General features: G+C 42.3%; 1 protein-coding gene across 1 annotated transcript in view; it reads right to left on the bottom strand.

The window, feature by feature from the left end:
• Positions 1-8325: 8325 nt before the first annotated feature.
• SPECC1L (sperm antigen with calponin homology and coiled-coil domains 1 like) overlaps positions 8326-15553 on the bottom strand; it is a 56770-nt gene continuing 49542 nt past the window's right edge. Inside the window, exon 14 of the mRNA XM_017813944.1 lies at positions 8326-15518. Coding sequence (XP_017669433.1) covers positions 15429-15518 — 90 coding nt within the window. The 3' untranslated portion in view covers positions 8326-15428. The remainder of the gene's footprint in view (positions 15519-15553) is intronic.

Genomic DNA, 15553 nt, shown 5'->3' on the forward strand with positions numbered 1-15553 from the left:
CACAGGGGAAAAAGCCAACCCGAGCCGGGGCAGGAGAAAGCGGTGGCAAGGCAAAATCGCCCCATCTTGGGGTTGCGGGCTCGGCAGCACCGAGAGGGCAGCCGGCGGCCACTTTTGAAATTCGCGGGAGAGGCAGGACAGGGACCGGGGCTGCCGCGAGCGCCGCGGGGGGAAGCCGAGCCGCCCACCGCGGCTCCGGGACCGGGGACCGCCGCGCTCGGGATGCTCCAGCGGGACGAGCCCCGCAGCCCGCCCCGGCCGGGGGGTCCCGCTCCGCCCCGGGAGCCGCACACGGGGAACCCGCCGCCCTCCCCGCGGCCCCGCCGGCATCACCCACCTGCGCTCGGGGTCCGCTCCGCTCCGGCCGCCGCGGGAGCCGTGTGTCGGTGCCGGCGCTGCCCCGCGGCCGCCCCGCTCCGCTCCCTCCCCCGCCGCAGGACGCGGGGCCCGCGGCTCCCCCTGCAGGGCGGCACCGGCGGCGCGGGGCGGGCGCGGCGGGGACTGGGACGGGGACGGCCGCCCCCCGCTCCCGGCCGTGCTCCCGCTCTTTACCTGGCAGCCCCGCAGCTTTACCTGGCGGCCGGCGGCGAGCGGGCACCGCGGGGCTCGGCGCCAGCACGGCCAGCCCGGAGCAGCATCGCGGCTGGAGACGGACACTCACTGAAGAGTCCTCGCTCGTCCGTGAGGGACCTGCGAGTGACCGAAGCGGGCTTTGACTGGGCTTGATCTGCATACAATGAAAGGAGGAAAGAAAGGAGAAGAAAGGAAAAGAGAGGAGGGCTTTCTCTCTACATTGTTTTAAGCACCTACTTCTTTCAAGGCTGGAAAACCCACCCAGCGAGGCGAAGCGTGCAGCTCTACCACACAAGGCTGTGGTGGCACAGTGCAGTGCTACGGGGGACAGCGGGACAGATCTCGGCACACACACAGAGAAACTTCACTTTCTTCTCTGCCTAACTGCCATTACTACCTCCGGAAAGGAGCCCCTGTGCAATACTGCTCTGGAAGTGTTTAAGAGTCCTCTGTAGAGGTATTAAATACCTGACAGAAGTTTCACATTCCCACCGGGGAGGTGGTTGTGGATCCCACCAGCACACATGCCTGCCGTGTCCCCGGCCAGCCCTGCTCCTCCAAGGAGCAGACTTGGGGACAGCCATGACTCATCTCACAGCAACTCTGAAGCAGGGAGAGAACCTCTCAAGAATTTGATCCTGCTGCTCTTTGTGGATATCGTCTAAGTTTTCTGTTTTTCAACTTCACATCTTAGCATGCAATTTATCTACATGCTCCTATTGGGTGGGCATTGCAAACAGGGGAAAACCACCAGGGTGACTCCACACTTCCCACCAACCCCATAGCAGGTCCCAGACTATGACAAACTGATCTATCTCAGTGACAGCCAGCCCAGGCCCCTCTGTGCAGGGTCTGCCACATCTTGGATTCTTGTGCCATGCAACAAGTTTTTATTCCAAGATTCCCCACCCCAGAGAGGGTTTGCTCACACGACCTTGGCCAGAAGCATTCCCACAATGCTGACCCCCAGCACCAGCTTACCCAGCCTTTCCCAACAGCAAAAGCACAGATGATGCTTTACCTTACTTCAGTATAACAAGACAGTAGGAAAGAAATAGCAGAACTGGCACCAACCCCTTCAGCACTAAGATCAAAACCCATGAGCATCTAAGCATTAAAAATTTAGCCCTGGCAGCAGCACCTGGCACCTGAGCTGTCCTCCCCTGCACTCTCATCCAGCCGGGAAGGAGGCAGGATGGTACATGGGCTGCCTCAGCCACACAGCTGGGAACTACAGAGGGGAGTGGAGGCCAGAGCGCTGCTCCAAACACAATGGGAATCCTCCCGGGAGAAAAAGAAAAGTCATTTTTCCCAGGAAGTTACAGAAAAGGCTGGAGTAATTTACCACACGGTGACATGTAATGGTTTTAAGGAACACATATATTGACTAGCCAAGTCAAGAGAAAAAAGCAAAAGCAGGAGACTGTGAGAAATTTAGGAGCCTCATCAAAACATGCTGCACAAATGACAGCTTTAGAAATGCCACCTGCCTACATGAAGTTTACCGGAGCTTTTTGAAGAACGCTGACAGTAGGGATCGGGCACTGTTGGTGTAATGGTCTCACATGTGCCCTGTAGTACAAGACCTAGTGTTTTCCCACTCCTAGTTGATACTCCATGAAATTTTATGCTGTGCAATTGTTTTTGGACCAAAGGGGCAGCTCACAATCAGCTGCCTGCCAGGCTCTGCTGGATCTGCTCTGTGTTGCTCCTCTCCAGGGCAGCGTTTCCTGTATTGTAGAGGTGCCTCTTATCTTTGAGGATCTGGGCCAAATGACTCTCTCCCACTGAAATCAATGAAAGCTCCGACTCCAAATACTTTTAAGGAGCAGGGATACAGTTTCTAAATATGATTTTGTTCCTGAATACATTATACCCAAAGCTGTTTCAGTCAACTCCCTTTATTAAGCTGTCAGGTCCCATCCTCAACACATAATCTAACAAGTTTCCCATATCACAGATGTTGATCACTGTATTTTTGAAGGACTCCAGAAATGCTTCACTGGATGTTTCTTTTCCCAGTTGTAACTCTCTGATTTTTGCAGCTGACCAGTTTTAAGATTGATGTACACTGTTGATTTTTTTTTAAATCAGCAAGTCACAGAAGATCCAAAGCAAATGTCTGAGTACTTTCACAGGACTAGCTGATAATGGCCCCCTGATCAGCTTATAATGTTTCTTAGAAATTGCTTTTTTTTCCCCATAGGAGCATTCTAATAGCACTACCAGAAACACCAAACCACAGGTTCTTTCCCTCACCAGCCATTCCAGTTTGGATGGCATATCAGATCCCCATTGTCACCTACTGATTTCTCTGTGCAGTTGGGAATTCTGCAACATTTCAAGGTGTTAATTATCACTACTGACACCTCCCAGAGCAACTGAGCCAGATCTTCTGTGATTTTTGCATGCTCATTTCTCACCTCTGCACACGTAAATATGCTTACAATGAGCAGCTGCTGTTTTATGTCCTATTCAGCAGCTGGATAGGATAACTTCCATTACTGTAGTAAGATCTGAACAGATCCATTGCCTTTCTTTTGAACCAAGAAATTAATTGGCTTTCTGTTGGCTTTATGCCATTATCCCTGCCAAGTATCAGATCATATTTCTTCTTGTGCATATTCAGTGTGTATTGTCCTTACCTTGTGCCCTCCCTTTACCAGTGGCCAACAATGACAGTAAATTGACAGTAAGGAATACAATCAGCTTTTATATTTTTTCTTTGTTTTTATAATATATGCAGGAGTGGCAGCACAAGAGAGCATTAACTTCCCTTCTCTTAGTCACTCATGAAGAATAAACTGGCATTACTGTGACTGCTGTGGCCAGGCACACTTTGAGAAGGGACTGCATGAACAGAAAGACTGAAACCACCTGGAACCTGAACAGCTTCCAGCAGCCTCCACAGCCATGGGAAGGTACTGCCACACACTCAGAGCTGGCTGTGAACTGAAAGAAGTCCAGCACTGCAAGGAAAGAAATTCTCCCATGTGGAGCCAGGAAGGGCTTTCTCATTCCTGAAAAGCAGAGCTGCAGTAACACACTGTTCACTATCTAACTGAACAAGCCAAACTCCTGCATTTTGGGCAGCTGAAAAGTAGTGATAAGAGTCTATTTGCACTTCTCACACTTAACAACTGAGCTCAAGGAGTAAACTCTAGAAAGCCTGTCTAGAATAACCCTTGAAATGTTTCCTTCAAAAAGGTGAGAGCAAAGTAAACAAAAAACTCACGCTCAAGACCTATCGAAAAACTCACCCTTCTCTTTGCTGACTCTGCACGAGCAACAGCCTGGGCACATCAGTGATGCCACTGCAAACACAGAACACACTCATAACAACAGTAACCAAAATCACCCTGCCACCCTGGTAAGCAGAAAGAGCAGAAAATCATACCTAGGTACTGAGGCTTCCATGTGAAGGGCTGAAAATGATCAGTTTGCCTAGAACAGAATCTGGAAGAATTAATGTGTTTTTTTAAATAGAAAAATTATTTCTGTCTTAAGGAAGTGATTAATACATTATTAGTTTTGGAGCTGTTCTTTGTCGTGAAACTTTTCTTTCTAACCAGACTGAATTATCTGGTATGTGCAAAATTGCATTTAAGGGGTGCATATTTTGCAAAAAAGCATCAAACTGAGCATTGCATTAGCACATATGTCCTACGTTGTTAAACAGGACACTTAAAGTGGTGTGTTCTGACCTGTATGTGATCTCATTCCCACAAATACTGCCTGAATCAAAGCAATGCAAAACTGTGTAAGCCTAAGGGAAGGGATGAGGGCAAGGTTACTTGAGTCCTTTGGAAACATCAGCAAATCCTTCAACATTAAAGACATATATATATATATAAAAATCCATATGTGTGTGTGTATATATACGCAATTATTTCTCTCACATTGTTCAACATAGAATATTTGATAGCATTTTTAAAGTCAACATTGGGAAAAGAAGCTCGATTTTCCGAAGGGTGTCTCCTTTAACAAAGTTACACCTGCAAAGTCTTGCTGGAAATGCCCATGGCCAACATCATAAGGAAGGACACTCCCCTGTGGCAGAGACCGAAGCCTTCACACAAACTGTTCAATCCCAGCACAGGAGGAGTTTGGCTTTTACCCAGGCTCAAGGAAAAGAAGCTAAAGTCAAGGTAAGATTTGTCCTCACAGGGAAATGCAAACCATACCTCCATCACTGTTTGAATCCTGCCATTTGCACTTGAGTCGGGAACAAAGGAAGGATTTTCAGTAATTTCATGTCAGGAGTTGAACACTGTCCGTAAAAGGCACTGCCCAAACAGACTGTGGCTACATTTCTCTCACTGCTATTCAGCATGACAGACTAGGAGATGGAATTCAATCTAAATTTAAGCACTCTCTATAAACTATTAATAGAAGAAAAACTGGTAGCATGAATCATCATGTGGGAGCTGCAGAGCAACAGCTAAAATATATAGAACTTACCTTTACACAATAAATGAACTGTTGGAGTCGCAGAGCCCAGAGAAGAAGTCAGTTGATTCTTCTTCACTTGCACTGTTCTCATTTTAGTCTGAGGAGCAATGAGAGGGCAACCTTTGTTTAACTTGACAAAATACACATTGTGTATAACCAAGCTTTGTCACAACAGAAATTGGAGATAAAAAGTAGCTACTGACCCTGCTCCCCACCACTCCCTGCGAGGGAATAGCGTGTGCTGGAAATGTTGGTGCAAAATGACAGAACTTCAGAGGTTTATAAAGTCAAGTTAGTGTTTTAGCACCCTGTTCCAATGCCTGTGTAAGAGCTGTACCTCTGGCCAAGAGGGAAATGGCAGCAGAAAACCTTCCTTTTACACACTTCTTCTCTGCAAGGATGATAATCCAATGGCACCAGTTTGTTAGACCAGCCATTTTACAGAAGGATGTTTTGCAGCTCCTGAACTGCAAAACTGACCCTCCAATGCTGTGATTTTCCAGAGGCAGCCCTGGCTTTGTGCAGTGCAGGCTTTACCCAGGGCTGTACCCCAGTGCAGCCCATGGGCTCTGAGTGTGGCCCCACGGAGACACTCGGCCTTAACTCAACACAGTGGCATTTTGGTGCTCTGTGGGATATTTATTTTTGAAAAATATGATACTGTCAACAGCTCAGTGAAGTTGTCTCCAGACTGTTATGTCTCCTCCTCAAGTTTCTTTCATTTTTAAGAGCTTAACTTTTAGGCTTCTGGCGTGAGGAAAGAGCCTAAAATGGTTTAAAAAAAGGACATAAACAAGGGAATGAGTATGCACAGCACTGGAGAGAAGCACAAATATTTCCTCACACTACATAATCAATGCAAGTATCTAGGAGAAAAAATACTGTGATAAGACACTATTGTGTTCAACCCTGTTTTCATAATGAGATTAAGAAGGTGCCAAAGAACTGAAAATCCCGAAGGGCCAAGAACATTTAAAAGTCAACGCTGTATTTTTCAAAGAGGGCATTTCATATACAGAAATTCAGTTCTACAAACAGGGTTCAATTAAACCATGGTGATACAGAGGGCAATAGCAGACAAAGACTTATAAAAACCTCAACTTGGATTAGGATTGATGGCATCAGTCCCTCATCTACTTTTTAAAAATTCGTGGAAAGATTTTTTTTCTCAACAAAGACTTGCAGGGGAGAAGTTTGAAAGCAACTCTTCTAATAGAAATGAAGTTAACAGAAAACATTTAATTAAGCATTAGAAATGTTCTAATCTTGAGGTGCCAGGAATAGAGACACTAATTAGCCAACTTCTCCATTCAAGGTGTTGGGCTGCAGCACTGAGCAGTAATTCACACAGAAGGTACTGGAGCTTCCACACCACCAACACAAGTTTCTGAGCAAATTCAGAGAACTCTCTATCTCACTGAACCTTTAGGATTGAGGATGAAAAAGAAAACATACCAGTTCGAGAAATGGGAACACAAATGCTGGGCCCAAGGAGGGACAGTGCTGAAAAAACAACATGAAGTGAGGGAGCTGAGAGGGTGAACAATGTGCAGGGCACAGAACTGAGGTCCTTTTTTGTTTGTTTGCTTGTTTTTTAGAAATCCTACCAGTAGCTGCTGGCTGTTAACTTCCCAGTTAGTAAGGGAAGTTGTTAAGAAAGGAGCAAACTTTTAAACAGTGTCTCTGTTTCAAAATAATTTTGTGGGCTAATAACATACATTTTCATGAGCTCCTCTTGTCTATGCCCTTTGTAGAACTACACACACCTCCTGGCAACATACACGATATAATCCAAGTCTCTTCTGCTGATTAAAGCAATTTTGAAACCCTTTATAATAATTTTAACTGAAAGTTCTGTATTGCTAACCTAGTTCCTACACTGAATTTAACTGCAGAACAACCATGACTCCAATATTAGCTTTTGTGATTTAATACAATGGAATATTATATTGCTGTTGCTTCTGAGGTTTTTATTGTACTATTCCGTATAACTGCAGTTTTTCATTACGGTAAAACCTTCACAATTACTTAACCAATTTTATTATATTCAACTTAAACACACTTATAGAGCTTGTTTCACATTTTTAACAAAGTTCTCTAGTGACAGCTTGGAAGACAATCCATGAAAAATACTTTGGTTAGGGAGCAGGGATATGGGAAAGAAAAGCTGCAGCTCTGCAGACTGTGCAGAGTCAGTTTTAGTGTTACCTCAGGCCTGGCCGTGTCCTGCCCGATGCCTCTGTCCTGAGCTCCAAATGCTCAATCCAGGTGGAAATGTCCCTTCTAAAATGCTGCCACACTTGCTACAGGAAAGAAAAACATCTCTTTTCTGACATGAGTTTACTACACTACATTTCTAAAACATTTATTTGCAGAAGAAGTATGAAAAATGAGGATCCACGCTTAAAAACAGGATATAAATCTATTTTGAGAACTAGAAAGAGGTTTCTTAAACCACTGTAATTCAGGGAGAATATTTCACCTCAAGAAAGGAGAAGCAAGACATTGTCTTGCAGAATAATATCACCGAGACAAAGACTTTTCTGGACTGCTGAACAGTCAGAAAACACCACACAAAACCTAAAAAAAAAAAGAGTAAGAAATAGGCAGAATTAAAATATCTATACTAGTGTATTTCAGAAAAATAATTAGAGGCTCAGTCCAAACCTCTGGACATAATTTATTCCAGAGCACTTGAAATTAAACCTCTAAAGGAACACTCAAAAACAGTTACCATCCAGGATGACTGAGATCAAACCAGATTTAAGGTGTTCTGATCTTTATTTTCACTTGGAAATTTTATTTTTAGGCATCTGCTTTAAATAGCCTGAACTGCTCTAGAGATTAAGTCCCCAGTCTCTCTCCAGCCCAGCTCCTTTAGAGACAGAGAGGGAGTGAGCACACAATTACCTTACTTGGGTTGAGTTAAGCAACACTGGAATAATTCTACTCCTGCAATGTATGAAGGAAGTTGCCTAAATGGAACATATTCTCTGCAGTTCCCTTCTCCAGGACAATACAGGCTAAGCAGATGCCTCTTATCTCGAGTACTCACCGTCTTATCACTTGAACCCCTCTGGGGGTAGATACTGTGAAGTGTGCTGGGTATAGCAAGAGATATGGCTTCCAAAAAAATCCTGAGGTTATGTGCACACAAGCCATTCACACACACTCCTCATCCACAGCAGATGGATCTCCCCAGCTACCTCCTGTAACACTCCTGAAAAACCAGAGTGCCAGAAATAGTGTTCAAATAGTCCCTTCTGTAGCGGCTTCGCTCAAGAAAACAAACACACGTTCTGCTATTTGCAACCTTTATTTCAGGAATAATTAAGAAGAAAACATGGCAACATTGGCAAATCGAAGGCATACATACTAAATACTCATACAGAATATATTATGGAGAAAGTAAATGCCCAGATCTTTAGTGGTCCTTGCAAACTAAAAGCATATTGGGTCCTCCAAAAGGTTTAGCTTAACACAGGCTTGCTGACTTCTTAAGTTCCAATGATTAACAGCTTGTGCCTTTCAAACCAGAAATGAAACCAGGGTGAAATACAATTGGAACATTTGTCCAAGTTCTCCTCAAACCTGTATTTCTCAGCTCTAACCAGAAGCAAACAAAATGGTTTTTCCTCTTTATCATTTAAATAAATACACTAATACACCACCCTAAGTATCCAAGACAAGCACTTCTTGAAACATGTTCCATTTTATTCAGAACCTGAAGTACATTTATGTACACACACGTTTATACGTGTGTGTATATATATGTACAATTACACATTTATGCAAACCCTCTCTATGAAAAATGTCCATACATGTCAATGTGTGTGTGTAAACTATTCAAAAGGGTTCTGGGAAAAAAGCAAAGTACTTGTTGTCTAGAACAAGAATTACTAAACCCACACAAAGACTGACATAAAACAGTTGTGTTTCAAGGAAGAGTAAAACGAAAACAAATCAGAAAAGCTGGATGGATGAGAAGAGCTTTTAAGAATCACTGTTTTTTACATCATCTTTAAAGGCCATGGAAAATGAGCTTTAAATTAGCTATTTAGGAGATATTATTACTGGCTGCAGTGTCATCTCAAACAAGGTTAGTCCTTATCCAATATAGTGCTGTGAAGTCAGACTGAGACATCAATACAATCCTATTCTTCCACAAAATCCGAAGTTCATCACACTGCTCTGTCAGTTCTGCCTCACACCTGAACTGGAAGCACCCTCACCCGAGGGGTGGAGGTACCAATTAATGCCCTTCTGATTCTGATCGGGAGAGTTGCCCAATATTAAATGGGATCACCACCTTATTTCAGACACATTGAACAACTCTTGATCACTACTGACCTAAAGTGAACTTACAGTCTGGAGGCAAACTAGTCTATGCCTTGTTTAGTAGTGTTATTCTTTCTTCCCATTAGATAACACAGAAAAAACACTTCTGTTCAAAAAAACCCTTCAGATATATATAAAAGTGCTACTTAAAGACATAAAAATTAACCTTACAATACACATAAAACCAAAAGTTTCTAACAAACTGAAATGTTGTAAGTTACAAGGATTAATCACTTGAGTATGTTACATGTACTTGTGCCCTCTTAGCTGAACTGAGTCCCAAGTAACCATCCTAACTGAACATATGCAAAAACTGGAAAGCCTCCAGAGAAATTTCAACAATGGAACAAAAAAAAAAAAAAGAAGAGCCTCTTCCTCCCTGTTTGTTGAAACAGAGTTCAGAATCAAAGCTGGACCATTCCATTACTGCAAGTGCAGTCTACAGTGAGAACAGGTCAGTTTGTGATCCGTGGAACCAGGACTGCCAATGGCTCCTCTGCAGCAGGAAATGTCCACTGGGCTCCCTCACTACCATATAAATACACCAGTTACATGCAATTAAAATAATACATAGATCACGAGGGTGAAAATGCACAGAATACACTGCTATGCTGGGGCAGAGCCAGTTTTAAGCCTTGGCTTCCCCAAACAACTTGCTCATATTCTAGAACTATGCAAAATACAAAAGCCTTAGAAAAGTGCAACAAAACTAGCTTCATGACATTTTCCTTTCCATTTCCATAAATACAATCTCATAAAAATATTATTAAACAGAAGCATACTTCCCAGTGGAGAACTAACGTGCCACATTTCAGCCTTCAGTAAATGATTTTGCCTAAACTGAAACCCCCTGAAAATAGGGGATTAAAATGAAACCAGCTTAATTGCATGAGGCTGCTGTAATACTCTGCCAAAAGTTTGCCCTACTGTTCTGCATCCCCAAGTCCTGCTGGAACTGATGGGAACTTTATGTGCAACTCTGTGGCAGACAGTGGCCTAAGGGTAAGGAATATTCCAACTAAAAGCTAATGTCAGTTGGAAGAAAGTCATCTGGTAATCATAGGTTTTACTGAAGTTTCAGTGGGAGGAAATAATTCTAATATCACAGAATGAATTAACTCGAGGAGGGGGGGACAGTGGCTTTGTCAAACTGAGTTGGAGGGTGTTGCACCCCAACAACTGGCAAGTGTAGCAAAAACATCAGGAAAGAAAGACATTCGTATCAATTAACAGAAATCAGAACTGTACAAACCTCAATCTTTTCAGTTATTTAGCAGTAATTATCAAAAGCATACTTGCTACATATTCCAGATGCTTAACATCTCGGCTTTGATAATTATAAGGTGTACTACAACACTGATTCTGAAATCAGGGAATACAACAAAAGAAACTTAGATGAGGGAAGGACTGGGAATGCCCAGCAAGCAACACTCTAATTAAAAACCCATCCAGCCACTCTCCTGTGAAAGCAGAAACACTATTAAAGATACTTTTCTAAACAGGGACAACTAAATGTATTGAGATGTCTATGTTTTGCCACTCAACACACACTAACTCAGGAAAGCATGTCTAGAACTCACAGATGAGGAAGACACTTTAACAGCACTTCTCACCAAATAATTTCTCAAACTGGCTAATATTACTGAGCACACTCATACACTAATGTAGCTTAAAGAAAGGAACTGCAGAAACAGAGCTTGGCAGAACGTAAAAATAAAACAGAAATAAATATTGACTAAGTCAAGGGAAGGACCACAAACAAACTATACAGTTAATTCAGTCTGTACATGAACATTACTTATCTTAAAATCCTCTTTCTAGGTTACCTCAGCAAGACCATTACTCACAATAGGCAAAAAATAGCATAAAGGTGTACAACTGCATTCCTTCCCAGCAGAATTCAGCCCCTTAACAGCTCCTGCCTGATGCAGCTGCAGTTCAGCTGTGGCTGTGTTAGTTACAAGAGGCAAATGAGAAGTAAAGTCCCCACAAATCACATGAACACAGTTTTAAAGGCTTAACTTTAGCCAATGCATAGCTTCACACCAGCCATCCCAGGGGGCAGCTTTGGGAGATGCTGTCACACACCACCTGAACACCAGACAGCCTTCCCACACCAGGCACAAGAACACAGAAAATAAGAAAAACACCCAGAAGTTCTCCAAATCTCCAACTTCCCCAACAATTTAGTTAAAATTCAGGTGTAATAAAATTGTGCCCTGGGCCAATTTGGTACAGAAACAGAGAAAACTGAGTGAAAGTAATTTTTTGGTGATGCAAAAGAATCCAAATGCCCGAAGTGTTGAATCACAGAACTGAAAAAAACAGGTAAGAACTTAACACTGAGATCAGTCACAGAAATGAGTCTCCAATGAGAATTTTTTCTGCCACAGCTACACAATTTATCAGGCAGATCCTCAGCAGTTTAAACCACTGTACTGCACCATTATAGCAAGGGCCCAATTTATTTCTCCTTATGCATGTAAAACCAGAGCACAGCTGCTGCCAGGGATATTAATGTGAGTTTACACCAATAAATTAAAGCCAAGTTCATTTAGCTCTGGCAAATTAAGGGCCTCCTAAACCATGACAATGGACTTTACAGGAAAACACAGAGTGGAAATATTTTATAAAATTGGAGACAACAAAATTATCAGAAATGCTACACGTAACTCAAAGAATATATTTTATGCAAAAGACATAAAAATCTACCCATAAATCAGAATCTGATGCAATTATATACTACATTCTGGATACCCTATCCACAAACACAGTTTTAAAAGGGAAAATTTCACTCACAGTTTTTCAGAGGCATGGAAATGAGAAGGCTTTTGTGAGGGCCAGAGATTCACACCAAAGATACCAAATTAGTGTTTGTATTTAAGAAGACAACCAAATCGAACACAACCAACTGAAAACCAAATCAAGTGTAACATCTACAGATCCAGAGGATGATCCAGCTGTACCTGCATCAGGACGTCCAACAGCTCCTTTTGTTGCCCACCCCAGCCCTACAGCTGGCAACGAGTAACCCTGATATCCTACAGCACAGGCATTTGCAAGGCACATAGTAAAATGCAATAATATAAATGGATGAGAAAATATTTGCCCTTTTTCAGTACATTCAGAAATATTTTCTGGATTAAAAGGAAAGTAAATCAGCATAAACTTGCACTTTACATGATAGTGAAAAAACCAGGCTGTTTCAGGATTAACTATGAGTAGGAACCAAACACAACAGTATCTTCCAGATATCCAGAAGGGATACAGCTATTTTTCCTCTTGAAAAACTGAATGTGTTTTGAACCTTCAGAAAAAAACTGCTGCAGAGTGCAGCAGGGCATTGTGTTTGTTTTAGATCTTCCATTGCTTCATTACTTCCACCCAGCTGTGCAGCACCTCAAATGTAAAGGCTCAGATACATCATTATACAAAAAACTCTTCATGAAGCCCAGTGTTCCTGGGCTGAATTCACAGAGGTTTATCAGACAGATCACACCAAGAAGTTTACAGAGCTCTGAAGTTCCAAACAAGGTCATTTTTATCATCACTGCTAGCTTTTCTCTCTCTTTCTCAAGAAAGAGCAGCTCTTTTTAACAGAAAGCATCTGGCAAACATGATTTCTCCTTTTATTACTATTAGTGTTATTGCAGTAAAGGACTCAAACATTTTCCAGGTAAATGAAGTTGACCACTGGACAGAAAGCAAATCAGCTCAAAGCTCAAATTACCTCACCAAAACAGGTCAAGAGTGAATTTAGACCAAGAAATGCTATCCCTTTTCAATAGAAAAATATTTTTTACATCTAAGGCAATGAATAAGACAATCATAGATAAGGATATCTGTTCAGAGGATAAATAGAAGGGAATTTTAAACACTAAGTGGCAAAATCTGAAATTTAGTAGTAGTAGTAGTAGTGGTAATGTGGATTTCCAATAAAACTATTCTTACTGAAACTTAAGAAATGAAGCAAACAAATTTTGTGAAGACATATACAGAAGAGGAAACTGCATTTCAGACTTTTATTAAAATCTGTTAATGAAGATTTTTGACTTGAAATCTCTCTTGCAACGAGAGTCTTTAGTTAGTGTTGGCTCTTCAAATGCACCAGTTAATAATCTGAGGGTATCTAGGCTACTTCTAGTGCTAAAGAGCTGTAAGAATGTAGGAGCCACTGCTGCTCTGAAAACTTCTCCAAAGTCCCTCAGTGTGTGTTAAGTAGTTGTTTTACAAAGTTTCATAATTCTCACAGGCACATATCAGTGTAAGTGTATATTCTTATACAATGCTAGACATGCTGAATTATTACTCTTCACGTGGGCTGTGTTCTTCAGATGATAGTTTTTGGATTTGGCAATACTTTTGAGTTAAATCTGTGCTTTTATACCATGAAGAAGTTTCACAGATGCCAAGCACAGTTGCATTCACTGGGTTAACATCTATGACATTCAAACTGTCCTTAACAGTCGTAAGAGCACCATAGGAAGGGCAGATTCCTTTTCCTTACAACAGGGTTACTGTGTTGGAAGAGCCTGTGCTTATAAACTGCAGCTGTTACAGAGCTCACTGCTCAACTTGGCTTCTGCTTAATATTAATGAGAGATGTGGCTTAACTGCTGATGGGTGTTCAGAAAAGTAAGAGGCAGAAGCAATGACAGAGTGAAGTCTTCCCTTGCTTCGACAAACAAGATGACAACAAACAGCTTGTGACAAATGGATACATGAATTCTGAGCCATTAACATTCCACACAAGGCCCTGAAGTGCCAGGACGTATCAATTCAATGATCTCTAAGGCACTTAAAACTCTTTTGCCCAAGAGCTGCTAAATGAATTCAGGTACATTTTAGGGGAAAAAAAAAAAACCACCAAAAAAAAGAAGTTGAGCAGACTAAAGTTTCTCAATTCCTTCCTTGTGACAGTGAGTCATTTCCACACAATATTTGAGACTACTGGGTGTACACACATTACATCAGTTCCTCCATAGTTCTGGTCACAGAACATCTCACCTTCTGTCAGTCAGATGAGGATATGCAAGATCAATGAAAAACAGACAGGAAACATGGCAAAGCTGGATTTGGAGACCAACTACTTCACTGTTACATCTTATTGAAAATATCTTCTCTGCAGAGAAAATGCTATCCCAGTTCCAAACTTGTCCCACAGATATCCGTGATGTGTGCTCGTATTGCTGTAGAATAAAGCCCAGGGTAGCTGAGTGTGCTGTACAGGCAAAGGAGGAGAGGGAAGAACAAGCCATACGAGGGTTAATTATTGATTCATTTCTGTCATAATGGAAGCACAGGGAGTTTGCACAGATTCCTTGAAGTAGAGTGTACCCTGAAAGCCAGGAGCTGCGTGTGCTAGTGCTTACAATCCATAAGATAAAGATGAAAGCCACATCACTGTGACAGAGGTAGGCCTATAATGAAGCTTTAGAATGAAGACTTCTTCTGTGCCAAATTTTTCGAGGTATCAAGAGCACTTTTCCCCTCAATTTGTCATTATGGAACAAAAGCTTGTTTTCCTAGAATATTGTGCACATTTTAAAGGATGGAAAATAGCTGTATAGGCAGTAACTAAGTTACCATTAAGAACTCTACTGCATTGGGCTGCCATATGCTGTGGGTAGAATATTCAGACTCTGTGGTGTCAGGATGCTACAGAAAATTCAGTAATATGATGCCATGTTATCCTTTTCCTCCTCAAAGCTTTATCTGTACATTCAGTCTCCTGTGTGCATTTATCTCACTCTCCCAGGAAAGAAAGCTTCAGGAAGTCTGACTGGAAAGGCAGCACATAAGTAGTCCAGGCTCTTTAGGCTACATAATTAATCTGAATAGCTTAATAACTTGGGTTATTCCAAGCACTGTGGCAACAAGTTCTCGCTTCAAACAGTTGTTTCCAGGCTTAGTAGCTGCAGCAATCTGAGGCAATCCAGGATAGCGCCACTGAAGTTTGAGGGGACTCAAATGTTGCCAGTTTTCAGTGAAATGGGGATTAGCATTTCAGGAAGGTTTCCATCTGGTAGCTCCCGTTGGTTCTATGCCGTGGAATGCTCGGGGGCTCAGGTTTCAAAGTACTTGTAAATGGCTGTAACATACAGCATGACATTCTGCCAGTCCGGCCGCTCCGTGCGCACCATTTCATTGATGTCCTGTCACAGAAAACAGACTGGTCAGAATCAGCAGT

The sequence above is a fragment of the Lepidothrix coronata genome, unplaced genomic scaffold (genome assembly GCF_001604755.1).
Source record: "Lepidothrix coronata isolate B3197 unplaced genomic scaffold, Lepidothrix_coronata-1.0 Scaffold44, whole genome shotgun sequence".
In the NCBI taxonomy this organism is placed as follows: Eukaryota; Metazoa; Chordata; class Aves; order Passeriformes; family Pipridae; genus Lepidothrix; species Lepidothrix coronata.